The sequence below is a fragment of the Rhinoderma darwinii genome, chromosome 12, assembly GCF_050947455.1.
Source record: "Rhinoderma darwinii isolate aRhiDar2 chromosome 12, aRhiDar2.hap1, whole genome shotgun sequence".
In the NCBI taxonomy this organism is placed as follows: Eukaryota; Metazoa; Chordata; class Amphibia; order Anura; family Rhinodermatidae; genus Rhinoderma; species Rhinoderma darwinii.
This window is the reverse complement of record NC_134698.1, coordinates 50,704,780-50,731,751: the sequence shown is the minus strand read 5'-3', so window position 1 is coordinate 50,731,751 and position 26,972 is coordinate 50,704,780. Positions and strand designations below refer to the sequence as shown.

At 40.0% G+C, this 26,972-nt stretch overlaps 1 protein-coding gene across 4 annotated transcripts in view; it reads right to left on the bottom strand.

The window, feature by feature from the left end:
• The window catches only part of RYR3 (ryanodine receptor 3), a 658,838-nt gene that overhangs the window by 256,850 nt on the left and 375,016 nt on the right, over positions 1–26,972 (bottom strand). For all 4 annotated transcript variants that reach the window (XM_075844915.1, XM_075844916.1, XM_075844917.1 and 1 more), the window contains 7 exons: positions 18,600–18,780; positions 18,229–18,334; positions 16,920–17,040; positions 13,161–13,330; positions 11,971–12,191; positions 9,520–9,610; positions 3,472–3,612 (listed from right to left, as the gene is read on the bottom strand). In XM_075844915.1, coding sequence (XP_075701030.1) covers positions 3,472–3,612; positions 9,520–9,610; positions 11,971–12,191; positions 13,161–13,330; positions 16,920–17,040; positions 18,229–18,334; positions 18,600–18,780 — 1,031 coding nt within the window. The remainder of the gene's footprint in view (positions 1–3,471; positions 3,613–9,519; positions 9,611–11,970; positions 12,192–13,160; positions 13,331–16,919; positions 17,041–18,228; positions 18,335–18,599; positions 18,781–26,972) is intronic.

Sequence of the window (26,972 nt, the reverse complement as noted above, 5' to 3'; positions counted from 1 at the left end):
GTAGATATAGCCCACCCCTCTAGATATAGCCCACCCCTCTAGATATAGCCCACCCCTCTAGATATAGCCCACCCCTCTAGATATAGCCCACCCCTCTAGATATAGCCCACCCCTGTAGATATAGCCCACCCCTGTAGATATAGCCCACCCCTGTAGATATAGCCCACCCCTGTAGGTATAGCCCACCCCTGTAGGTATAGCCCACCCCTGTAGATATAGCCCACCCCTGTAGATATAGCCCACCACTGTAGATATGGCCCACCCCTGTAGATATGGCCCACCCCTGTAGATATAGCCCACCCCTGTATATAGCCCAGCCCTGTATATATAGCCCACCCCTATAGATATAGCCCACCCCTGTAGATATAGCCCACCCCTGTAGATATAGCCCCCCCTGTAGATATAGCCCACCCCAGTAGATATAGCCCACCCCTGTAGATATAACCCACCCCTGTAGATATAACCCACCCCTGTAGATAGAGCCCACCCCTGTAGATATAGCCCACCCCTGTGTATAGCCCAGCCCTCTAGATATAGCCCACCCCTGTATATAGCCCAGCCCTGTAGATATGGTCCCCCTGTAGATATGGTCCCCCTGTAGATATAGTCCCCCTGTAGATATAGCCCACCCCTGTATATAGTCCCCCTGTAGATATAGCCCACCCCTGTATATAGTATCCCACAAATAGCTTCCCCTATAGTGGTCCACAGAAAGCCCACCCCTGTATATAGCCCCCTTGTACATATAGTCCACCCCTGTATATAGTGCTCCACAGATAGCCCACCCCTGTATATACTATATACAAGGGTGGGCCATCTGTGGAGCACTATATACAGGGATGGACTATCTAGATAAGCACTATATACAGGGGTGGACTATATGTACAAGGGGGGCTATATACAGGGGTGGGCTATCTGTGAAACAATATATACAGGGGTGGACTATATGTGGAGCACTATATACAGGGGTGGGCTATATCTACAGGGGGGCTACATACATGGTTGGGCTATCTGTAGAGTACTATATACAGGGGTGGGCTATATCTACAGGGGGCTATATACAGGGGTGGGCTATCTGTAGAGCACTATAGGGGGAGTTATTTGTGGGACACTATATACAGGGGTGGTCTATATAGGGGCACTATCTACAGGGGCTCTATGGCAGGCACTATCTACAGGGGGCACAGTGTCTGTGTGTGTGTGTGTGTGTGTGTGTGTGTGTGTGTGACACGGTGTATTGTGCTATTATAATTAGAGGTGCAGTGTATGGCGCTATTATATTTAGGGGCGTAGTGTGTGGTATGAGAACTTTATCTTTATTTATAGGTGAAGAAATGTTGGAAAAGTGAGAAGCTGAAGACATGTGAGCGGCAAACTGCAGAAATGGGCTGTGACTGGGAGAAGCCACCATAGAGGTCTGGACCGGATGGAGAAAAAGAACTAGAATCTGAGACGTCACCGGTGAGTCACTTAATGTAAATGTTTATTCTGCCTCTAATCAGCACTGTAGTCACTGTATGATCTGCAGCGAGATGATGGGTGGTATGATTATGATAGGATTTATTTTTTGTGAAACGGCATCTCCCAGCATATCCTTATCATTGTTCGGGCCATGCTGGGAGCTGTAGATTTACGCCGTACACACCTATACGGCAAGGGTTGCACTAAATTGAGCTGTATTTGTGCTGGTGCTGTATATATGTATTGAGCTTGGTTCTGGTGTTGTGTATAGAACCATATTGCTTGTAAAATGTACAAATGTTTTTATGCTCGCGTTTCATAAAAATAAATGACACGTCGATTGGTAGAGAAAACAAACACGGCGAGGGGGAAGGAGATGTCGGGAAAGAGGTTGGTGGGGGGGGGGGGGGCGCCAAACTGAATCTTTGCCCCAGGTGCTGGAGAACCTAGCTACGCCTCTGTGTGTGGTCAATACATAGAACTAGCATATCATTAATTTTTTTCAAGGACTATACAAAGGACCAGGGGACATTTATTTTGTGTAGGAATAAAGGCATTTCAGACATCAATATAGGAAAGGGTTCTTTGCAGTTACAGTAGTCAAACTATGGAATTTCCTATCCCAAGATTAATATTGACAGATACTAAGTCAGCATTTAAAAAAAGGGGCTAGACGATTATCTAGTGATAAATGGAATTGAGGGCTAGAACTAATCTAGCAAGAAATTATGTGTAATTGATTGAGAAATGTAAAAAAAAAAGACAGGCTCATCACTTTCAACCTATGTAACTATGTAATATAATTACAATTAAATTAGTAGTTTGTTTACGGTCAGTTTACACGTTAGTCCTTATTTAAAATATTAATGTAAAAGCTGGTTTAGACACAGATCTCCATGCTCTTATACACACAAAACAAACTAAGAAAGCATGCCGCCAATACAGTCCAATTACACAAATTTCCATGTGCTCCTCTAAGGGAAGCATCAATCTCATTTTAGGAGCTGTACAAATTCTGGTATTACAGCAGCAATTTATCCTAATCTTTTGCCTCAAGACATTCTCCGACTCTCTGTATCCAACCAAACCTTGTTCACTGATTCCAAGGGATCATGGCTGGCTCAACAGAGCAAACTGTTGTTTTTTTTCTTGAAATAACCGAGCACTGAGAATAATGATTTCATTATCTCCTGTCAGCGACCCATGCCAGAGAATTCTTGGGAGGCCAGCACAGTGCCAGTAAATATGTCTCTGAGCAGGATCTCAGCAATAAAACTTAGAGAATTAAATATTAACCGTTTCATTTACATAGTTATCATTGGAGCACAGCGTCTTGATCACGTCGGGTTCATGTTATTTCTAATCTACCATCAGAATGTCTGTCACTTTGTCACTCCACCACACAGTTCTTCTCAACACCTGTCACATCTTGTCATGAATATGCCACACATGGATGACTCATCTGTGATAGGACTTTGTTAAATTTACATATTTCATGCGCATTTCAAATCTTTTCAATGTCATTATGCGAATGGTTTCATGGACCACGATCTTAAAGAATGTGGTTAAAGTTTATCAGTTCGCAGAAGGCAATTCAAGAAAAAATGGATTAGACAGCAAGAACGGCTTACAATGCAGATATTAATGTAATGAAATGGCCTCAATTGGAAATTTATATGACAGCTATACATGACCTACCCATTTTTTATACTGTTTACGCGATATTTTGTTTAGTGCAGCCTTCAGGATAGAGAAGCTTCTCTGTGCTGTGTGTGTTTTATTATCCTCACTAGCAATTTAAGCCTTAATGCCTCAAATATTAAAAAATAATCTTTTTGTATTCTGTTTGGCTTCAGTGAATTTAATGAAAATCGTTGGCTGCAATTTTAATACATGTCCAATTCCCGAAAAATAGCTATATCCTGAGCTGACAAACAGCAACCGAATGTGACAGTCACATACAAATCCACTGTAGAAAATGCTACACAGTATATCAGAGAGTGGAAATACCTTATGAGAAAGGGAGTCAAAAATCCCCCAAAACAACTTCTCTGTCAAGTGCAATTCCTCCTCTGAGGCCAAACCGAAGCTCCCCCATCCAGAAGGGAGGCAGTAATATTTCCAGCTCAGCTCATAGTGATTTGTCAGGAGCTGCAAAAGTAAAGAAAAAGTCACAAAACACGATGCTTGGAGTTATTTTACTTCCTTAATATCTACAGTTTACGAACTGTACAGTACTAGATCAGTGTTTTACATTCATTTACTGTGTTATTGTTTTTTGAGGGTTCAGCAAATTAACAGCTGTAGACTTTAAAAATAAGTTTAGAAAATACATCTGAAACGGTGCAACATACTGTAAAGCAGATTACAAAGAAGAATCTTTTTTGTTTTTTGTTTTCCAAACTACAATATATAATTCAGGTGTAGTATGCAGAAAACAGTTACACTGGGTGCATGGCAACCAAAAAATAGCAACATACATTGGCAATACAACATACTTCAATTCAAATATATCCACTACAACTTTTGTACAAATAATAGTATTTAAAATATGTACAGATGTAGCAAAGCTGAAACTGTTATTTTGCATAATGTGCTATTGTGCTGGGATATCACAAAGTATTATCTATGATGTACCATAGGACTGCATTTAAACTTTAAGTACAGTATTATGGGGGTTTTGCTGACATAAACGCTAAACGAAGGGTAAAAACGTGATGTGAATCAGGCCTTATACGAAAAAAAAAGGTTACATCACTGCCCATAGACACCCCCGCACCACTGAATGCTGCTTATTTGGGATAGTTTGTGGGACCCCTTGAAAAAGCTACACGCGAAACGCGCGTCGGGGCATCACTTTATCCGCTGGGTCACACTACCACGCTAACATGGGTAAGAACATTTTTTTGGTTCTGTCAGGTCCTATATATAGTTGTTAACTGGCTATGTTCACTAGGTGTAAGCCCTTACTTAAGCTCCTCAACTCTTTTCCTTTCCTCTGTCCTGACATACATTTACCTATATGGATATATCCCTGATTTGGGGTACAAATAAATCAGTGACTTTTCATGCCGCAATTTGTCTGTACGTCATTTTTATTTAGTGTACATCTTTTTTGACCCAGTAATTGATGTGTTTTAGATTCTCATGTTTGATTATTAATAAAGATTTTCTATTTTTTCAATATTTGATATCTTTGACTCCTTTTTCTCTTGTTTATATAAAATATGTACAGATGTAGCAAAGCTGAAACTGTTATTTTGCATAATGTGCTATTGTGCTGGGATATCATAGTTACATAGTTAGTACGGCTGAAAAAAGACACATGTCCATCAAGTTCAACCAAGATATCACAAAGTATTATCTATGATGTACCATAGGACTGCATTAAAACTTTAAGTACAGTATTATGGGGGTTTTGCTGACATAAACGCTAAACGAAGGGTAAAAAGGTGATGTGAATCAGGCATTAAACGAAAAAAAAAAAGGTTACATCACTGCCCATAGACACCCCCGCACCACTGAATGCTGCCTATTTGGGATAGTTTGCGGTGCCACAAAAACCCCATGACATATTTGGCTTTAGTGTCCTGTTATTGGTGGATCAGTGGCTTAATCTGTTGTCCATTGTGATATATTGGAGAGTGATTTAGTGCAGCTAAGGCCCTGTTCACAACAGACTACATTAAGCATGTACGTCGGAAAAGCTTCCAGCGTACTAATTAAATGCATCTATAGGGCTCTATTGTCAGACAGAGGGCAAAAAAGTGTCCTTTTGGCAACTGTCTGGCCGGTATACATTAGTATACTGCAGGAAAAAAAATAATTGAATAATGTAGTAGACTACCCTATTCCATCCCACCAGCTCCTGTAAAAAAAAAAAGGTATACTGCGTTTACTGTATGCCATAAGCTTATATGGCATGCACTACAGGCATCCATTTAACAGATATGTCATGGACTTTCCAATAGCCTTTTATTGTGTATCTATTAAACAAATACCATTATAGTCTTTGGGTGATGGATCCGTTAAAGGGGTTTCCCCACGAAGGACATTTATCGCCTATCCACAGGATAGGTGATAAATGTATGATCGCTGGGGGCCTCACCACTGGGACTCCGACCGATCTCTAGAATGGGGTTCCCGACCCCCATTCCTCCTCACTGCACGATCACAGTGAGGAGGATTGTGAATGGAGTGGGGGTCGTGCATGTGCAATTCCGTTCCACTCAATGTCTATTGGGCCGGTGGAGACAGGCAAGTATAGCACTTGTCTGTTTCCGTCATTCCCAAAGACTTTGAATGGAGCAGTAGTACACATGTGAGACCACCGCTCTGTTCAAAATACTCCACACTGTGATCGTGCAATGCGAAGGAACGGGAGTAAGGACCTTAGTTCTAGTGGACAGTGGTGTCCCAGTGCTGGGACGCCAGTGATCATACATTTATCACATATAACACATATCCTGTGGACATGTGTTAAATGTCTTTTGTAGTAAAACCCTTTTAAATGGAGGCCTAATAGTGGCATCCATTACTCAAAAACGATAATGGTATCTGTCTAAAGGAAACGTCATAAACTGTCATGACCGCAGTTCATGACATATCCATTTGAACGATGCCATTAAAGTCTACGGTGATGGATGCCACTGTTAGTATCGTGCTAATACTAGTTAGAATGATACAGATACTGCTTAACTTGTACGACAGGAACTTTTTCCCAAAGAATACAGCAAAAAACTTGCGGTGAACATAGCCTAACAAAGGGTAATTTCCCTTTGACTAATACAAGGCACTTGGTAAATATAAGAAAATATAGGAAAATATACTCTGATTTAACTGTAAAAATATTGGTATACCATGACTTTACTTAGTGGGTACAACTAAGGCCTGAGAGAATATTGAGATTTCCTTATTAGACTCTTTTTTTCCTTGGCAATATGTTCTTTGGCATAACTTATATGGCTTTTGATCATGAAGCTTGAGGTACCTGTCATTCATATCATTTATTGAGTAGATAATAAAGAAAATAAAGTAATGCAATAAACTGAGAACTGCTGCTCCTGCGTTCAGCAGATTTAATGCTTTTATATTACAAGTTCTGCACCTTACAAGGAAACACTGTAGAACAATATGATTGCCATTTGCTATAAAAGTAAAATGTGTTTGGCGATATGACTGAAGGTACTCGATAATATTATTATTGTAGCTGATTGACTTTATATATTGTATACATTTACCAGGTGTTTGCAGAAAACATCACACTTTGTAGTACATCCATAAACTTACTGACGGCAGGCAACATTTAGTAACAGAGCACTGATAGTACTACTGCAACCTGCAAAAGATATTTGCACTTCCAGCAGGTTTCTGACTATTCAACTAGACCATCCATAATATTAAAGTGCCATTTGACATTTTATCTATCCATCTAAAGCAGATTGAAATTTAACACACCAAACTAAATGAGGCGAAAAGCAATGGGCATAGCACAAGTAAGGCCCTGTGCACATCATGTTTGTGATGTATGTTTTAGCGTCTACGCCAGGGAAGGTCCTGGTGCACACACGCTAAACGTGTTCATAGGGTTTCATTAGCCTGATGGATGCTAAAAGAGGACAAAAAAAGTATGGTAGATTACACTATTCCATACGAAGGAATCCTGTAAAAAACGTGTACCTCGTGGTATAATTCTATTCTTTTTTTTTCAACATGGGAGCCTATGGGTAATGAATGCTACTGTATGTCACAGGCTTTCGTTTAAAGAGAACCATTCACCTGCCCTACATGTGCAGCATGTAATAGTCAATGCTGTACAAACCCTGTCTCCCTATAAAAAAAAATCCTATCTTTCACCGTTATTTTGATATCGGTGCCGTTATATTTGGCGCCCGATATTGAAATAACCCCCTGAACTGTCAATGGAGCGTGTAAGTGGCAAGGGCGCGTGAAACATCTCTGTGACACTGTCCAATCAGCGATGGACGCGTCACCGCAAGAGCTGGAGAGTGAGAGTGTTTGCGCACGCGTGCACGCGCAGCTCCACCGCCGCCTTGGAACAGAAGAGATGAAGAAGGATGTGAATTCTTCTTCTGTTCCATGGCCGCGGGAGTATCTTCGGCAGCGGCATCGGAGCTGTGCGCGCACGCTCTCCATCCCTCTTCAGCTCTCGTGAGAGATCACACAATCTTGTCGTCCTTGTCTGCGGAGAGCTGAAGAGTGAGAGTGTGTGCGCACATGCTCTTCTCTCTCCAGCTCTTGCTGTGACACTATCCGCAGCTGATTGGACAGTGTCACAGTCATGTTACACGCCCCCTTGACAATTACACGCCCCATTGACAGTTCAAGGGGTGATTTAAATATCGGGCGCCAAATATAACGGCGCTGATATATAAGTAGCAGAGGAGGATAGGAACATTTTTTAAAGTGCCACAGGGTTTGTGCAGCCCTGCCTATTGCATGCTGCACTCAGCTGCACATGTATGGGCAGGTGAAAGGTTCTCTTTAACATATAGATTATGAGCTTTTCATGAATACGTTTCATGTATACGTTAAAAGGATGCCATATTAGTCTATGGGTGAAGGATGCAACTGCTGGCATAAGTCACAGCCTCTGCTTAATGTAAAAAACATGAAAAATCCATCAGACCTTTAAAGGGATCAATTTGCATTATACAGTACACACTTGAAAACACTGACTTTGAATGTGGAAATCAAGGTAGTATCTCTTTGAATTTCTGCTGGATATATGACTAGGAAGGTAGGAAAATATAAATCTTCGCTATACAGAATATCCTATTTTTCAAAATAATGGACATGAAATCTGAAAGGAAAAGTTAAGAATCCCTTCAAAATGTCCAGTGAATCTGACACCAGACTCCATCCTAGTTTCCGCTCAAATGGACTAGTGTGAGAGAGTGCCACCCTCTCTGTAAATATTAACAGAACATTAAAAGATTTAACCAGGATAAAAAAAAAAAAAAAAAAAGAGTCTGCCCCCCCCCCCTTAAAAACAGTGCCACTCTTGTCCATGGGCTGTGCCTGGTATTGCAGCACATTACCATTCAGGTAAATACCAGATACATTCCCTGGACAAGAGTGGTGCTGTTTTTTGGGGAAAAAAAAAAAAGACTTGTTATGAGGTGTCTGAATGAGACTGAAAATATAATTGGGGCTCTGTGTCTGGCACTATGCAGCAGAAATTGCTGCAGATTTTCAGTCCATATTTGTGGCTGGAAAATCTGCAGCATATTACAGTAGCAGCAAAGTGGATAAGATTTAACAAATCTCATCCACCAGCTGCGGAAAGTTGCTATGCAGAAATTGACCCGCAGGGCAGAATATTCAATCTGCAGCATATCAGTTTATGCTGCGGAATGGTTGCGTGTCTGTTGCGAACTTTCCACATTGAGTTCAATGGGGAGTAAAAATCTGCAACATACACTAACTGTTGCCTTTTTTGCTGCGGGAAAGGTACAAATTTGCAGCAAAATTCACAAGTAAGAAAAGAAAAAAGCCCCATTTCCAGTTTAAAATAATAATAATAAAAAAAAGGCCACACTCACCTCCCATAGCAATGCCCAACTGCTCCCCATCAGATCTCAGTACTGCCAGGGGGATGACATTTAAACCCATGTGACCGCTGCAGCCAATCACAGGATGCAGTGATCACATGGGACGCAACATCATCCCAGGAGACCGGGTAAACACAGACCAAATGGAGGTGGGTATGTTTTGTTTTTTCCTCTACTCATATACTAATTTCTTCCCTGCAGCTGCAAATCCGGCCAAAAATCTGCACCAAATCAAATACAATTTGGTGCAGCCTTTCGGCTGGGATTTCCTGGGTGAGATTTGCTGCAGAGTTTTCCACAGGAAATCTGACCCGTGAGAATAAGTTAGCACTAAACATCTAAAAAAAACTACCTGTGACATGCTGTTCTCCCGTCATACACATGTCCCTCTATTCTATATACAAATATTCTATATAAGCAAACAATGTACAGTAATAAAACCCATTATGTTAATAAGGGATTATAAAATATGCTTATCAGCTACCTTCAGAGGCATTTTACAGTATTCACTGAGCAATGGGACATCAAAAACCAGACGTCGTAGGAGCTGCTGAAGCATGGAAGGCCGCATATGACTGCAGAAACAAGGCAAAGATTTGTGAGATTGAGATGACAACATGTAATACTTCTTTAATACTATCATTACCTCTGTACTTGTTAATCCTCATACTGGCAGGAAGCCAGGTGTCCAGAAAGCTCTTTATAGTTTATAGAAAAATATACATATCTGATAATTACACATTCCTACTATGCAGGTTTAATAACTAGACCTTGCCCTTTTGTACTTAAGTGGATCACATTATAGAATATTCCACTTTACCTATATATAATGCAGTACATAAAAAACACACGTAAGACAACTATCTCCATGGCAACAACAGACGCAGCCCTGACATCTACCGCTACTCATGTTTGCATGCATACCTGCATCAGTGATGCTATTGTGTGGGAGTTTGGAAAGAAGTTTAGCAATTTTGAGCATCTGGCCATTTAACTGCCCTAAGGCGTTTTGAAGGCCAGGACCGTGCAAGCTACATTTACAGCATGTGATCCATAACTGGTTAATATGCATTAATAAATGTGAATATTTATTCGGATATCAGCCCGCCTGCTGCCAGAGTTTACTTTCTTCTATGATAATTGTGGTGGGTTTTTAACTCATTCAAATATGGAAGTCAAACAGATCCAAATATTTATATGCATTTGTATGGTACAGTGCATAAGGAAAGTCTTCAGACCCTTTCACTTTTTTCACATTTTGTTGAGGCCCTGTGCTAAAATAGAAAAAAAATTCACGTTTTTCCCCCTCATTCTGCACTCAATGCCCCATAATCACAAAGTGAAAATAGAATGTTAGTAATCTTTGCTAATTTATTGAAATGGAAAAACTAAAATATTGCATTGACATAAGTATTCAGACCCTTCACTCCGTACTTGGTTGAAGCCCCATTGGCAGTGATAACCGCCTCCAGTCTTCCTGGATATGATGCCACAAGGTTTGCACACCTGGATTTGGAGATTTTCTGCCATTCTTCTCTGCAGATCCTCTCAAGCTCTGTCAGGTTGGATGGGGACCGTCGGTGGACAGCCATTTTCAGGTCTCTCCAGAAATGTTCAATTGGGTTCAAATCATAGCTCTGGCTGGACCACTCAAGCACATTCACAGAGTTGTCCCTAAGTCACTCCTGTGTTGTCTTGGCTGTGTGCTTAAGGTCATTGTCTTGTTGGAAGGTGAAGCTTCGGCACAGTCTGAGGTCCAGAGCACTCTGGATCAGGTTTTTTTTTTAAATATCTCTGTACTTTGCTCCATCCCTCTTTAACTCAACCCTGACTAGACTAGTCTCCCTGTCCCAGCCTCTGAAAAACGACCCCACAGCATGATGCTGCCAACACCATGCTTCACGGTAGGGATGGTATTGGGCAGGCGGTGAGCAGTACATGGTTTTCTCTAGACATGACACTTAGAACTAAGGCCAAAAAGTTCAATCTTGGCTTCACCAGATCACAGAATCTTGTTTCTCAGTCTGAGAATCCTTTAGGTGCTTTTTTTTGCAAACTCCAGACGGCTTTCATTAGTATTTTACTAAGGAGAGGCTACTTTCCGGCTACTCTGCCATAAAGCCCTCATTCGTGGAGTGCTGCAGTGATGGTTGACCTTCTGGAACTTTCTCCCATCTGCACACAGGATCTTTAGAGCTCAGCCAGAGTGACCATTGGGTTCTTGGTCACCTCTCTTACCAAGGCCCTTCTCTCCTGATTACTTAGTTTGGCGAGGTGGCCAGCTCTAAGAAGAGTCCTGGTTGTTCTAAACTTCTTCCATTTAAGAATTATGGAGGCCACTGTGCTCTTGGGAACTTTCAGTGCAGCAAAAAAAATCTTGTACCCTTCTCCAGATCTGTGCCTCCACACAATCCTGTCTCAGTTCTTTCCTCCTCATGGCTTGGTCTTTGCTCTGATACACATTGTCAGCTGAGAGACCTTACATAGACAGGGGTGCGTCTTTCCAAATCATGTCCAATCAAATGAACTTACCACAGGTGGATTCCAATGAAGGTTTAGAAACATTTAAAAGATGATCTAGAGAAATGGGAGGTCCCCAGAGCTAAATTTCAAGTGTCATAGCAAAGGGTCTGCGTATTTATGTCAATGCAATTATTTAGTATTTCCTTTTCAATAAATTTGCTGAAGTTTCTAAAATTCTGTTTTCACTTTGTCATTATGGGGTATTGAGTGAAGACTGATCATGTCCTCAACATAAAATGTGAAAAAAGTGAAAGGGTCTGAAGACTTTCCGAATGCATTCTTTATGTTTGGAACTTGAAAATTGTTATTGTATGCCTATACCCATATGACCTAATTGTGATGTGTTGAGAATGTGATGTGTTGAGATGTGTTAGAAGCACAGTAACAAAATGACAATAAATTTAAATCTTACTGGCATATTGAAAGCAGGCATTCTTCAATTGTGTCTCTCTGAGCTTTGGTTAGAGAGCGCCCCTTGGACAGCCTGTATATTGTATGCAGGGTGGAATCAATGAGTGCTGCATAGTGCTCAGTGCCCGAAAAGAGGGGAGCACAGCGAGTGAGCAATGGGAGTACTGCTGAGCAAATATATCGATTCAAGGCAAGAGCCATCTCTGTGACACTCAGGGAAGCCTGGGAAGAAGAGGCAACTTGTTTAGAGGAAGTATTCATGTATACAGTAACCGCAACATAGATAATGTGGGCTAAGGTGAAATAACCACAATAAAATACATAGAGACAGATAAATCAATCCCCACCCAAAAAATTGTTAAAAATAATAATGGCCATAAAGGACTGTTCAGCAGGAAAACGAATTCCATCATTACATACAGACATTTATTTATGGTAGTACATTAAAATAGAAAAACTAGGGAAGATACACGTTCAATTAATGGTAGTAGTAGTAGTAGTGTTTATGTAGGTGTAAATTGTAAAACTGTTACATTATGCTCATATAATCTCTGTGGAATAATGAATCTTGAAGGCTTTGCACACCTATGAACTTTTTGTTTTTTATAAAACAATATTTCAGGTGATTTTAAGCAACTTTTAAATATTTTTTTATTTGAAAAAAAAAATAAATTACTTTTGAGATACAGATTCTACAGTATGTATCTTGCCATTAAAGTAGATTCCCTGACAGAATCGGCCAGAAAGATAAAGGTTCTATGTATATAGGATACATAGAAGCTGTATCTCAAAAAGTAAAATTTAAAAAAAATAAAAACTGTTTAAAAGTTGCTTAAAATCACCTGAAACATTGTTATATATATTATATATAAATAAATAGTTTAAAGGTGTATATAGCCTTTAGTTGCAGTTAGTAATGGTTATTGAATGTTTATTAATACGTATAATATTTTCCTTAACGTAATTCTCTAGACTTAAGAAATTTATAATGGGAATTCTAGCTCCCCCTGCTGACTCATAAGTAGAATTCTGCTTCTCACTATTTTCTGTAAATTGCGTTACTGTATATGATATATTATCTCACAATGATAGTGCTGAATAACAATAGACTACTTGTGCAGAAATGATCGAGTGGTTGCTCTTCTCAATTATTTAATGGAGCCCACTGTAAGAGAAACTTCAACAGCTTACTGTGTCAAGAGATGCTGATGCTCTAAGATCAGGTAAGAAGGCCACCTCCAGTAAATGAAGGAGAACGCTTTGGTCCTTAATGCCATAGACACGGTCCAGGAAAAGCACCATGGGGGCCTTGTGATCAGGACAGAAGCTGGCTGCCATGTCAGGTTCAAATACTGTGCCATCTGAAAAAAAGGAATTACAAACCAGCTTTTACTCTGCTGCTCTGTACTGCTGTTTCATACTCAATAATTAGAAGTGTCCACATAGCATTAGCCATATAGTATGTGTGTGTATATATATATATACACTACCGTTCAAAAGTTTAGGGTCACTTAGAAATTTCCTTATTTTTGCAAGAAAAGCACAGTTTTTTTTCAATGAAGATAACATTAAATTAATCAGAAATACACTCTATACATTGTTAATGTGCTAAATGACTATTCTAGCTGCAAACGTCTGGTTTTTAATGCAATATCTACATAGGTGTATAGAGGCCCATTTCCAGCAACCATCACTCCAGTGTTCTAATGGTACATTTGTCAGGGATCATTACCATGTATATTGTTTGCAAAAATATTATCCTCACACATATGTATATACATTTCAGTTCTTTGTGTAATATACTGATATATAATAAGTTCTTTGTTCATGTCGGACATGCCTATGGAACACACCGCCCCCTGGAATGCAAGAGGAGTGTACAGAAGAACTTGCAGCTGAGAAGCCGGTGGGGCTTGGGCACTCCCACATCACTAGGGAGGGGGCATGTGTCTTTCTCTGTGTTCTTTGTTCTAAAATAAAGTTCAGTTCGCTTCCTGTCCTATCTGAGGAAAGCTGTGTACCAACATCTCTGGCTGGTTTACTTCTTTCCAGGCATGCCTTCAGCTCTCAAATTACAGAGGTGGTTATTCGGTGTGAAATAACAGGGAGAAGGAAGCTACCCTGAAATACGGACCTGACACATTGTGTTTGCTAACTGTGTTAGAAGGCTAAAATGGATGATTAGAAAACACTTGAAAACCCTTGTGCAATTATGTTAGCACCGCTGTAAACCGTTTTGCTGTTTAGAGGAGATATAAAACTGACCTTCCTTTGAGCTTAAACTCTCAAAATGGCTAGAAAAAGAGAGCTTTCATGTGAAACTCGACAGTCTATTCTTGTTCTTAGAAATGAAGGCTATTCCATGCGAGAAATTGCCAAGAAACTAAAGATTTCCTACAACGGTGTGTACAACTCCCTTCAGAGGACAGCACAAACAGGCTCTAACCAGAGTATAAAGAGAAGTGGGAGGCTCCGCTGCACAACTGAGCAACAAGACAAGTACATTAGAGTCTCTAGTTTGAGAAATAGACGCCTCACAGGTCCTCAACTGGCAGCTTCATTAAATAGTACCCGCAAAATACCAGTGTCAACGTCTACAGTGAAGAGGCGACTCTGGGATGCTGGCCTTCAGGGCAGAGTGGCAAAGAAAAAGCCATATCTGAGACTGGCTAATAAAAGGAAAAGATTAATATGGGCAAAAGCACACAGACATTGGACAGAGGAAGCTTAGAAAGAAGTGTTATGGACAGACGAATCGAAGTTTGAGGTGTTTGGATCACACAGGAGAACATTTGTGAGATGCAGAACAACTGAAAAGATGCTGGAAGAGTGCCTGACGCCATCTGTCAAGCATGGTGGAGGTAATGTGATGGTCTGGGGTTGCTTTGGTGCTGGTAAAGTGGGAGATTTGTACAAGGTAAAAGGGATTTTGAATAAGGAAGGCTATCACTCCATTTTGCAATGCCATGCCATACCCTGTGGACAGCGCTTGATTGGCGCCAATTTCATCCTACAACAGGACAATGACCCAAAGCACACCTCCAAATTATGCAAGAACTATTTAGGGAAGAAGAAGGCAGCTGGTATTCTATCTGTAATGGAGTGGTCAGCGCAGTCACCAGATCTCAACCCCATAGAGCTGTTGTGGGAGCAGCTTGACCGTATGGTACGCAAGAAGTGCCTATCAAGCCAATCCAACTTGTGGGAGGGGCTTCTGGAAGCATGGGGTGAAATTTCTCCCGATTACCTCAGCAAATTAACAGCTAGAATGCCAAAGGTCTGCAATGCTGTAATTTCTGCAAATGGAGCATTCTTTGACGAAAGCAAAGTTTGAAGAAGAAAATTATTATTTGAAATAAAAATCATTATTTCTAACCTTGTCAATATCTTGACTATATTTTCTAGTCATTTTGCAACTCATTTGATAAATATAAGTGTGAGTTTTCATGGAAAACACAAAATTGTCTGGGTGACCCCAAACTTTTGAACGGTAGTGTATTATATATATATATATATATATATATATATATATATGCGCACACATACATACTATATGGCCAATACTATGTGGACACTTCTAATTATTGAGTTCAGATAATTCAGCCACACTTATTGCAAACAGGCACATAAAAACAAGCACACAGCCATGCAATCTCCATCAACAAAAATTGGTAGGAGTGTAAGTTGTACCGAAGAGCTCAGTGACTTTAAACGTGGCACTGTCATAGAATCCCACCTTTGCCACATGTCAGTTTGTGAAGTTTTGTGATGTACAGATTTCTGAAACAAATCTGCTGCATGCAAATATAACCTAAAACTATATTAGACAAAATAAACACACACATATATATATATATATATATCATGATAAAGCAGAAAAAGAAAATCTGCATAAATAACTGTAAAAGATTTGCATACTGGGAGGTATATGAATTTTTCCAATTTGAACAGTAACCCATGTTTGGTAGGCCTCAGTTACAATAAAGCTTCTGATTCATCTTTGCTAGTCTTTGACTGGGAAAGAAACAGCGCAATTTTAAAGGGGTTTTCCAGTCCTAACAAATTGATGGCCTATCCTCGGGGTCCGTATTCAATGAGAAAGCAGTAATACTGTGAACCGCCACTACGTGTGTCGGCAATACACAGTGTGAGCAGTAAAGGGAATGAAAGGGAAACAGTGCTCGTACGAGTGTTGTGGCCCATTCACAACAGCTGATTGGCAGGGGTGCAGGAAATCGGTCCCCAACCGATGACCCTGACCCTGAGGATGGGCCATCAATTTTTGGGGAATGGAAAACCCCTTTAAGTTGTTTTAATATCTATTTTTCTTGAAAAATGTGTGTTTAGGAATGTAAGCTGCCTACTGCAAGAGCATCTTTGGGATTGTAGACAAAGTGCCATCATGATGCAATCGCTGATTTAATTTTCAATTATTCAGTACATTCATTTTTTTTTCTGGAGGCACAAGGAGATAACTGTATTAATAACAGGTGACTGGTCGCTTAATGACACTTACATAAAGATGTAGCAGTGCTGAGTGTAAATGCAGTTGATGCGTGTTTGTAATTTTTTACTCACTGGTTTTCCATAGAACTGCAACTGAGCCTACTAAGTATTCCTGGCTCAGTGAGTTAACACAGATCAAAAAACAAAAATTTTAAATGACAAATTCAGATCTGCTACGTTTTTCTAAGGCTGAATTCACATGAGCACATGAGAGTATGAATGCCTTATATTTTATATCTAAACCATCAGATCCTGTCCGAGGAAAGCAGGAAAATCTTTCCCCATTTGTCCTACTGGATCTGATCTGTTCTGGGCACAAAATATATGGCAGTCACACAGAGTGTCCATGTGAATGATGCCTTATTGAATTTGGACTTGACAATTATTTAGCCTGTTGACAGAACACACTGAGATACTATTATATTAGGCCTTTTGAGACTTTACCTTTGTTAAAAGCAGGAAGTTTTAAGGGGATGCTAATAATCCCGACAAGATCTTCTGTGGGCACCAGGGATCGGAGGATGGAGCGAATTCTTATAGCTTCACCTTTACCAGCTTGGATCAACTACAGACACAACGGGAATCCGGCACTTAACAAGCGTTCACACAGGTGCTCTCATTACATAACATTTATAATTAAGCATCCATTAAATGAAACAGTAATTGCAGCTTGTTTTACTGTAGATTGTGTCTGCATGCTACAAAGTAAAGCTGTTTATGCGCCCTGCTTGTAGTTATATCAATTAGAATCGGCAGCTAAAGGTAAAAGATTACGGCTATTCACAGGGTAAATTATAGCTACCTAAGTCTATAGAAGTGTTTACTTCAAGTTCAACAAAGAACACACTAAATGCCCTGAATTACTTTAATGTGTTCATTGTGTGACTGTACTCAGCACTATCTCATGTGGCGTAAATAAAAAGAACTGTCTTGACTTTACCTTGGTGAGGAGTTTAAAATAGATAAAGTTGTTATCTGTGATTAGAAGGTCTTCTTCTTTCCAAAAACAGCGTCACTTTTGTCCACGGCTGTGTCTGGTATTACAGCACAGCCCCATCCACTTGAACGTCCATGGACAATATTGGCGCTGTTTCTGGGGGAAAAAGCAGACCCATTTTTCTAATCCCAGACAACCCTTTTAAAGCAAATGTCCACCTTTGAACAACATTTACATTTAGAGCTGATCTAAAAAAGCTGTGACTCAGGAACAGTGGAAGATGATGTTAAGGCCACACGGTGCGGCACTGACCCGGCCTCTACGCGCTAACAACAGCAGGCTGTCAAATAGCCTGTTAACGGCCGCGCGTTGTTGTGGGTTATACGGCCCTCTAGCTGCAAAATCGTGCGGCCATAAAGAGTTTATTCATTAATGTCCGCATGATTTTGCAGTTAGAGGGCAATTTTACCCGCAACAACGCACAGCCATTAACAGGCAATTCGACGGCTGCGCCAAACATGGTGCCGGAGTGGCTGCTGGCCGCATTGCGGGCCAAGGGGTGCCACTCAGTGGGGCCTAACCCTAAGACTACTACTGCTAGACGCCCTTTATTAGCTCAATGTACTCGAATAGGTCACTGTTTAAGAAGAAATATCCTTTAAAAGTAATTTACAATTGCAACTCCGTGACCTTACCATCTGATAATCTGGCATATAATATAACTCGGATCTGTTGTGGTTTAGTTATGCTGGATTTAAAAAAATTACTGCAATTTGCTTCTAAATTTCAGTTTCTGAATTATCATGTGTCACCTACATGTGGTTCTGGTGCACAGCGTCCCAGAAGGTCAATAAGGGCAGAATAAAAGGACATTATAGCATTTCCCATGTGTACAATCTCTTCTTCTTCATCTTCTTCGACCCTAAAAAATTACAGAAAGCATCAAATTACTATTTGTAAAAGATCATATGCATTTAGTTATCCTGTTTTAAATTATTTTGGATTATTGTACCTGCTCATATAGAGGTGAAGAAATGTAACAATTTACAAATAGATTTTACAAGAAATACAATTTGAAGTATATTTACAATACTTTTTTTTTTTTTAACAAAACCTTTTCCTTAATGCTATATTTTCTAAATCATCTCTTTCTTTCTTTTGGGAACATATATTTACTGTATACTTACACTTCCCTCTGATACCCTTGAGAAGGAAGGTCCAGAGCTGGGTTTTCAGATATGTTAATAGCCTCCTGCATTGCCGCCAGCAAACCATTTCCTCCCTCTCCTCTCAGGGAAGGTCCAAAACACTCAGGTCGTCGGATAAGAAGCTTCACCACCACACTGGCGTTTTCTTCAACGCTCTCACCTGGAAAACAAGTGAAACAAAAGGCAGCCCTTGGTTACCTGACTCAAGTCTCTAGAGAAGCAACATCAGAAGAACACTCAAGTGCAAGTTTATGTCCCAGAGGCTGATGCATTCAGACTTCTGAAGATAATTGGAAGGAGGATATGCAGAGCAGATACAAATAATATGATCACTGAGTTCTGAAGAGCATCTTAATTATAGTTATACAGTAAATAATCATATATAAAAAAATAATAAAAGAATGAAACCTCTACACTAAGTACTGTATATGTCCCTTAGCTTCCCAACCTGTATTAGCTTGATCGCTACATTCAAATAGACCAGGTGGTGTGCTTCATTAAGAAATGAAAAATAGAGTCATCATAGAGGGGCATTTGAATGGCCCACATGTAATACTACATTTCCCCTACAGTGACTGTGGCAGGGGAAATGTATTTCCAGCCGCAGCCTACCCTGGCAGTCTGAGCGTACTGCCAAGCTGGTTGCAATTTTCAAAGTCTTAAAGGGAATGTGTCGCTAGAATTTTTTTTTTTCCAGTTAAACAGTTATTATATACATGATTAGACATTGTTCTAATTTTTTAAATTTTTTCACAAGTCAGGAAATATTATAAATTAGATTCTAATTTATAACATTTCCCTGTGCTGGTCACTATAGGGAGCAATTCCCAAAATTGCAGCATTGGCATGTGGTAAAGCAACCACATTGCTTTATGCAGCAAAATTTGAGAAGACACACTCGCTCTAGTGTCCTCAAACAATCCCCCCTCCTTTATCCTGGCTAGTGCCAGGAGAAAGGAGGGGATTGAATGTTCAAACCTCCTACACTGTGTGCCGCCATTTTTTGAGCAAATACACAGTGTAGTAGGCTTACATACAATGGTAATCACACACTAAAACATGAACATACACAAACATAACTTACCTGCTCCAGCCGCCGCCGCTGCCTCCGGTCCGTCCGCTCCTAGTGTTTGCTTCTAATCACATCTCCGGAAGCCGCGACCGGAAGTAGTCATCTTACTGTCCGGCCGCGGCTTCAGGTCCACAAGAAAACGGCGCCGGATGTCGCTCGGCCGAAGACCTTCCATTTGGACTGTGTGGGAGCGGCGCATGCACCGTTCCCACACAGACGGCGTACACCATAGTGAATGGAACGGCTCCCGTTCGCATTCTCTATCGGGATGTATGTGCCGTATTCCATCTCTGTATGTGTCGTTAATCGACACATACAGAGATGAAAAAAAAAGTGGCAGCCCCCATAGTGAAGAAAAAGTTAGAAAAAAAAAAAAGTAAAACACAAACACACAAATAAATAAAATGTATTTTAATAAAACACTAAAAGCAAATTGATATAAACATTTATTTTTTTCGCGACACCTTTTCTTTAATGAGATATCCCCTTTAAACATTTTACTTGAAGGAATACGAAAAAATACAATGTCCCTCCTCCTCTTTCATACAATCATGTGTCTGGCTGTAAGAAAACTGGCTGCAACAGGAACCTCCCCATCTCTGCTCTGTCTGCAGTAGGACACGCATATTGCTAAGTCCCATCTCTCAGTCGTTCACTAGCTGAAAATAAAACAGATCAGTAGGAAATTAACCGTGTCCTCTGCAGGATTTCTACAACACTGTTTCAGGAACATGGGAAAATCCTGCAGACAGACAGTGTGAGCAAGTTTATCTCCTGTTTATTTTCTATCATTCCTTTATAGGTTTAACGTACCTTAAAAGGAACTAAGTCAAATAACTGTTTTATTTAGTAACAATTTACTACCACTTGCTAATAAAGCCAAAGCCAAATTAAATAACCAAATATTATACTGTTTGTAATAATATTAATAAAATTCCTGGTGCGGTCTGAAACTTTAAGAATATAAATATATTATAGCAATGCAGTTTTTGGTCCCCAGATAACCCCTTTAAGCCTGTTGTCAACTGCCAATTCTATAGTTCAGATTCAATGCCAGCTCTCAGTACAGAAATAACATCCCGTGCCCCTGAGGCACCCCCTTTAGCAGTGGTGGCCAAAGCCCTCTGTGCGACTGCCGAGGTCGTACACCTTTAAAATACTATCCCTATTAAGAGCATAGCTTTTATGTATTTATCTTTATGTACTCATCTGTTCCCTCCTACAATTTTATGCAATGCAGAATGCCTCTATCAGGGTGAGGTCTGTAGAGGTATCATCCTGATTAATGAATAAAATGCCAGATCTATCACTGTGGTGACAACTGAGAGTTACACATGTAAAGCAGTAGGAAAAGAGAGTCTGGGATTGGGGCCTTCAGGGTCTATTGAAATGGGGATTACAAACCCTATATCCCTATTGGGCACTGTGATGGTGCCCACTTGGCATCTGTTGCCCAAACAGGAGACAAAGGTAACTCATAGGTGTCTTCAAAGAATATTGAACAACTTTACATAAGAAGGCAGATCATAGCTCATAATTTACGGGTAATTTTATGTACATATTGAGTAATACATAATTGTTTTGGTTTTTCTCTATTAAAAAATGACAAATAATTAACGGTCGCAGGAAATATTCACATAATGAAGTAGATGACATTATATAGTAAATGTCACCTCTGAATACATTAACATCTCTTGTTTGCTGTTCCCAAACAAGTCTATCTCTAACTAAACCAATTAATATTAGTAGTTATTCTCCATATGTTGTCATTGAAAGGCCAGCTGGGCTTTTGTGTTTCATTCTGACACCTGTCTGAAAGGTGAATGGGGAATATTCAACTTGCAGGAACACAATGTTTGGATAACCGTGAGATGTTTAGAGATTTAGGTATGATAATATAGATATATTTTTTTTAATGAGCATATTCAGGTTTGTCCATAACCGTTCCAGGCACAGTGCCTGTTGTATGTGTCCCCACAACAGTGTCAGCTACAGTGTGCCTGTCCCACTTTTGCTAGTCCCTGCTGCCATCACTGAACCACTAATGTCGTCATGTCAGCAATCCAGGGACTGGTAGTGCGGGAACATACGAACATGTTTTTCCGATGTCATATTGTTTTCCCAACAACTTTAGGCTCCCTGTGAGCACAAGCTAAGTTGCAACGCTAATGTATTCATCTATTAAAATTGGAGGGAGCAAGAAGAGCAAAGTGTAATAAATAAATTGTACATTGTAATAAAGGCACCACATATAGCCACAATAGAGGAGAGTAAAGCAGGTGTAAACTAGTTATAAAGGAGCTATAGTTTTATTCATCAATCAGCTGATCCCCCACAAATGTCAAGCAATTTTCATTAAATGCATTCACAGTACAGGGGAAAACAAGAAAAATCCAAAGTCCTGCTGAGCTTGATATTTATCCAAGGTCTCCAGAAGGCAGTAATGGTGGTGACTGTAGCTGCCAAAATTGTTTTCCCGGTTACATAATTATGTTCTAAAATAATTTTGTATCAAACAATGAGGTTGAACTCTGTTTAACACTCATATGAAGTTACATGGCCATGTAAAAGAATTGAATTAACCTGTGAACTGGATTTAAAAGACGTGTGGCTTTATCATTCTGAAGGAAAATTGCAGATTAGAAGGGGAGGAAAAAAAACATTCAAAGACGCCCCGTCACAAAATACCAGAGCGAATAGGTGAACGTGTGCTCCACATTACTATGTGCAGCACACGTTTAACTATTAGCTCTGATAATACCAACACCATCTTTCAGAACGGAGTAAACACATTATTTCACTACATTTCACTAAAGGGTTATTCCCATCATATACAATTGAAAGCATATGCACGGGATATGACAAAAATACCTGATAGATGCATATCTCAGCTTGAGACCCACAAGTATCTTCAAATTGGAAGTCCCCCAACCTCCTGTCCTACCTCGCCGGCCGCAGCATACAAGCAAAGAATGAATGGAGAAGCAAGCTTGCTTGGCTGTTTCTGTGAGGGTATGTGCACACACACTAATTACGTCCGTAATTGACGGACGTATTTCGGCCGCAAGTCCCGGACCGAACACAGTGCAGGGAGCCGGGCTCCTAGCATCATAGTTATGTACGATGCTAGGAGTCCCTGCCTCGCTGCAGGACCACTGTCACGTACTGAAAACATGATTACAGTACGGGACAGTTGTCCTGCAGCGAGGCAGAGACTCCTAGCATCGTACATAAGTATGATGCTAGGAGCCCGGCTCACTGCACTGTGTTCGGTCCGGGACTTGCGGCCGAAATACGTCCGTCAATTACGAACGTAATTAGTGTGTGTGCACATACCCTAACTCTCGTAGAACAGAATCAAGAGAGCTGTGCACATGTGCGGCCACCCCTCCATTCATTATCTGCCTCACCAGATGTGGTCAAGGGATCTGCTTGCTCAGCTGGAGAGCCACAGGTTCGAGACCACGGATATAGGAGGTTCTCATACTGTGATTTACTGCCACAGGTGAAGACACCTAACTTATTTTAGAGTATTATTGTAGACTAGACTATCCTAATATCATAACCAATGTTATTATCTTCTTAATCTATCATAGCGCCCCTAGGTCAAGGGATCTGCTTGCTCAGCTGGAGAGCCACAGGTTCGAGACCACGGATATAGGAGGTTCTCATACTGTGATTTACTGCCACAGGTGAAGACACCTAACTTATTTTAGAGTATTATTGTAGACTAGACTACCCTAATATCATAACCAATGTTATTATCTTCTTAATCTATCATAGCGCACCTAGGCCCTGTTACAACTGTCTATTCTTTACATCCTGGACATTACCACACTATATTCAAACATTGAACACAGTTTGGGCTTACGTGAGGTGCGTAAACTCTTCAGGTACGCGCGATTTACATGTGGAGCAGGTGAGCTTCTTGCTTGAAGTCTTGGAGTTCATTCTGATCCATAATGTATTTTCTTTTGTGGGGGTACTATACCAGGAAACGCAGGGGACCGCAATGGGAACTCAGGTCTCACCCAGTTATGCAAATCTATTTATGGGTGGATTAAAGTCACTATACATAGCCGTTCCTTCCATGTATGCAGATCATGTGTTCTATTACCGTAGTTATATAAATTAACATCCGATGAGGTTTTGGGGTTCGTTTACTATTTGTATAAGAATGACTGGGGTCTGTATTTTACGCCCCGAAATAAGTAGCGAGTATATTGTCTTCATAGATTTCGAACAGGGGCATAATGGCCGGAATGCAATTACAACTTGAACACACTTCAAGAAGATTGATACAAATTGTCTTTCAAGCTATAATAGCGTCCGCTATAGTAAATCGATAAAAAACATCTTTTTTAGCTAGTACAGGAGGATCTGTAAAAATTGTACCTCTAAAATCGGAACATAAAAAACTTAAAATCTTAGAACAAAGATTCCGGCAAAAAGGTTATCCTAGTCGGCTTTTAAAAATAATTTAATAAATCCCAAGATAAATGTCTTAGGAAAAAGTAAAAATGCTAAATAATCAATGGGATAGATTAAAAATCAACTTTATTATAGCTTTTAATTTGGATAATAAGTTTATTAGAAACAATCTTGAAAAACATTGGCTTCTGTTATTGCTAGACCCAGCATAAAAACAAAAATCCCCTAAAAAAAAATGCCTAAAAAAACATATTGTCCCCAATTATTGAAGAATGAAAGATCAACTTTTAACAGAAATCATCCATATCCTGAATTAAATGGAACCCATAGATTTGGGAAAAAAGATGCCTTTGTTGCCTACATATGGTTCAAAATACATCTCAAACTCATATCAGCAGAGACAATTGTTAGTTTACCCTTTGTTCTCTTATTACAATTTGTATACTTTGTAACTCCTACCCCTCTTCCCTTCCTTTCTGTACTCTCCTTCCATACCCCTCCTTTCCTATGTTTTAAAAGAAAAACTTAAATAAGGAATTTATAAAATAAAAGTTTTAGTTCTAATGTCACCCATGATGTAATTCCTATTAAATAATTGTAAATATTATAATATATATATACACATATGTACATGCACACGCTTATACAGACATACATATACATGCAGATATATAAACATACAAATACATACACACACACACACACACACACACACATACTGTACATATGGATATATATGGACACACATATACATACAAAAATACACACACATATACATAAAGATATATGGACACATATACAAATACACACATATACATACAGATATAGGGATACACATATACATATACACACATACATACATACAGATAAACTGTAAAAAAACACATATACATAAAGAAAATAGACCCACATATACATAAGGATATATAGACACAGGATTGCTACATATAGATAGCATAGTGCTTCCCATATAAAGATTTCAAGACATGATTATGCACTGAGCAGCATCAGTAGGAACTAGCCTTCACACTAAGCCAATGAGAAGTGCTTGCTGACCTGGATTGATACTGCCCAGCGGTCTCGGTCCCGGGCTTTGTTTAGTGTAGTGCAGGAAGTTTATAATTGCATCTTGAAGTTGGCTAAGTAAGCATAACTCCTGACGCTAGTTGCAGAGGATTAAAATAATAATAACACTAGCAGTCACAGGCAGAAGTGGGCCCCGGCATGTGACCCGCTTAGCCAGGTACTGAAGCCAGTCCTGTTGTATAGCACTGATTTTGCATTATTTGAACACTGCATAGCTGTATTTACTTAGGCATTGTGTGGCACTGCTACTTAGGCAGTGTACAGAATATCATTTCTGCAGTGTATGGTGGTAGGCACGGTATAGTATTGTTGTTTAGAGAACATAGACAAATCAAGGGTAGGAGCAGCACTGTGATTCCTTGCCTGTTAAGGCTGGTGCTCAGCTTTCAAACAGGGAGTGACCTCTCCCTGCACAAACGTGTATCCAAAAAAGAGAGATAGAAGCAGCACTCAAAAAAACTCTGCTTTATTCATCCAGCATCCACTGCAACGTTTCACCTTCATAGAGAAGGTGAAACGTTGCAGTGGATGCTGGATGAATAAACCAGAGTTTTTTTGAGTGCTGCTTCTATCTCTCTTTGTTGTTTAGAGAACTGTATGCTGTATGGAAGTGTTATTTGGGCAATATATGGCACTGTTATTTGGGCACCATACTATTAGGTACTACATAGTATAGTAATGTATTGACAAAACTCCATACAGAGGGTGGGGTCACCAACATCAAGTAATGCACAGGGCGACATACTATTAAAGCCTGGCCCTATGTACTGTATGCAAAAATTTTTAAAGGGACACTCTGGCAAAAACGAAACTTTGCAATGTGTACCATTATGGTATTCCATGTGTCAGTCTATCATCTGTTATTTTTCTTGCTGCTTCTATCTCTATATATCAGACTGGGATGGTTGCTTAGCAGCAGTGTGAGTCCGGCTCGGTGACATGCTTTTTCTACTTGAGTCTATGGAGATCTATGTGTCACCCATCACAGGCTTCAGCAGTTCCTGTACCACACTAGTTTTGCACAGGGGGGGCAGAGACTTCTATCATCAGCTACCACTGATACTTTCTGTCACACAGGTATAATGTAGAAGAATATAGTGCAGCCTTCCTGTCTGTATACTTATAAATTGTCATCTTATTTAGGAGAATATAGAGAGAATGAGAGAATGAGGATTGCATTTAGATGGTCATGTGAGGCTGTGCTGAAGCACCAAGGGATTGATAGCAAAGCAGAGAGGAAGAGAAAGCTGGGGAAATCTAAGGATTGGGATGGAGGCTTTTTTAAAGCACAGACAAAGCAGCAGTTTAAAAAGTAAGTATTATTATGTAGCAAATCACTTAGTTAGGTGGATCACCTTGGTGTGTACTCAGGATACAGCACCACATCTACAGATAGAAAACATATGCTCGGGGAAGGAGGGCTATTATATCTCTGGTCAGTTATAGACCTGCACCACCGGATTTATAGCTTGACACTCTTAGGCACTATTGCAATACGTCAGAAGCATTTCTCCCTCACACAAATATATAGAGGTCCATCTCCACTTATACCCATGAGCTTAGTTCCGGCTTATGTTCAAAAGAAACCTATCCCATTAACTTTTCCTTGGACTAATCTCCAAAATGTATTTATCTCCCCACATCTTAAAGATAAAACTCATTTACCGACATTGAATACTGTGTTACTAGATACACCTCCACAGTCCTCCACTTTCTTACATGAAATTTCTTTTAAATACTGGTGTGAAGGTTTTGTTGCTCTA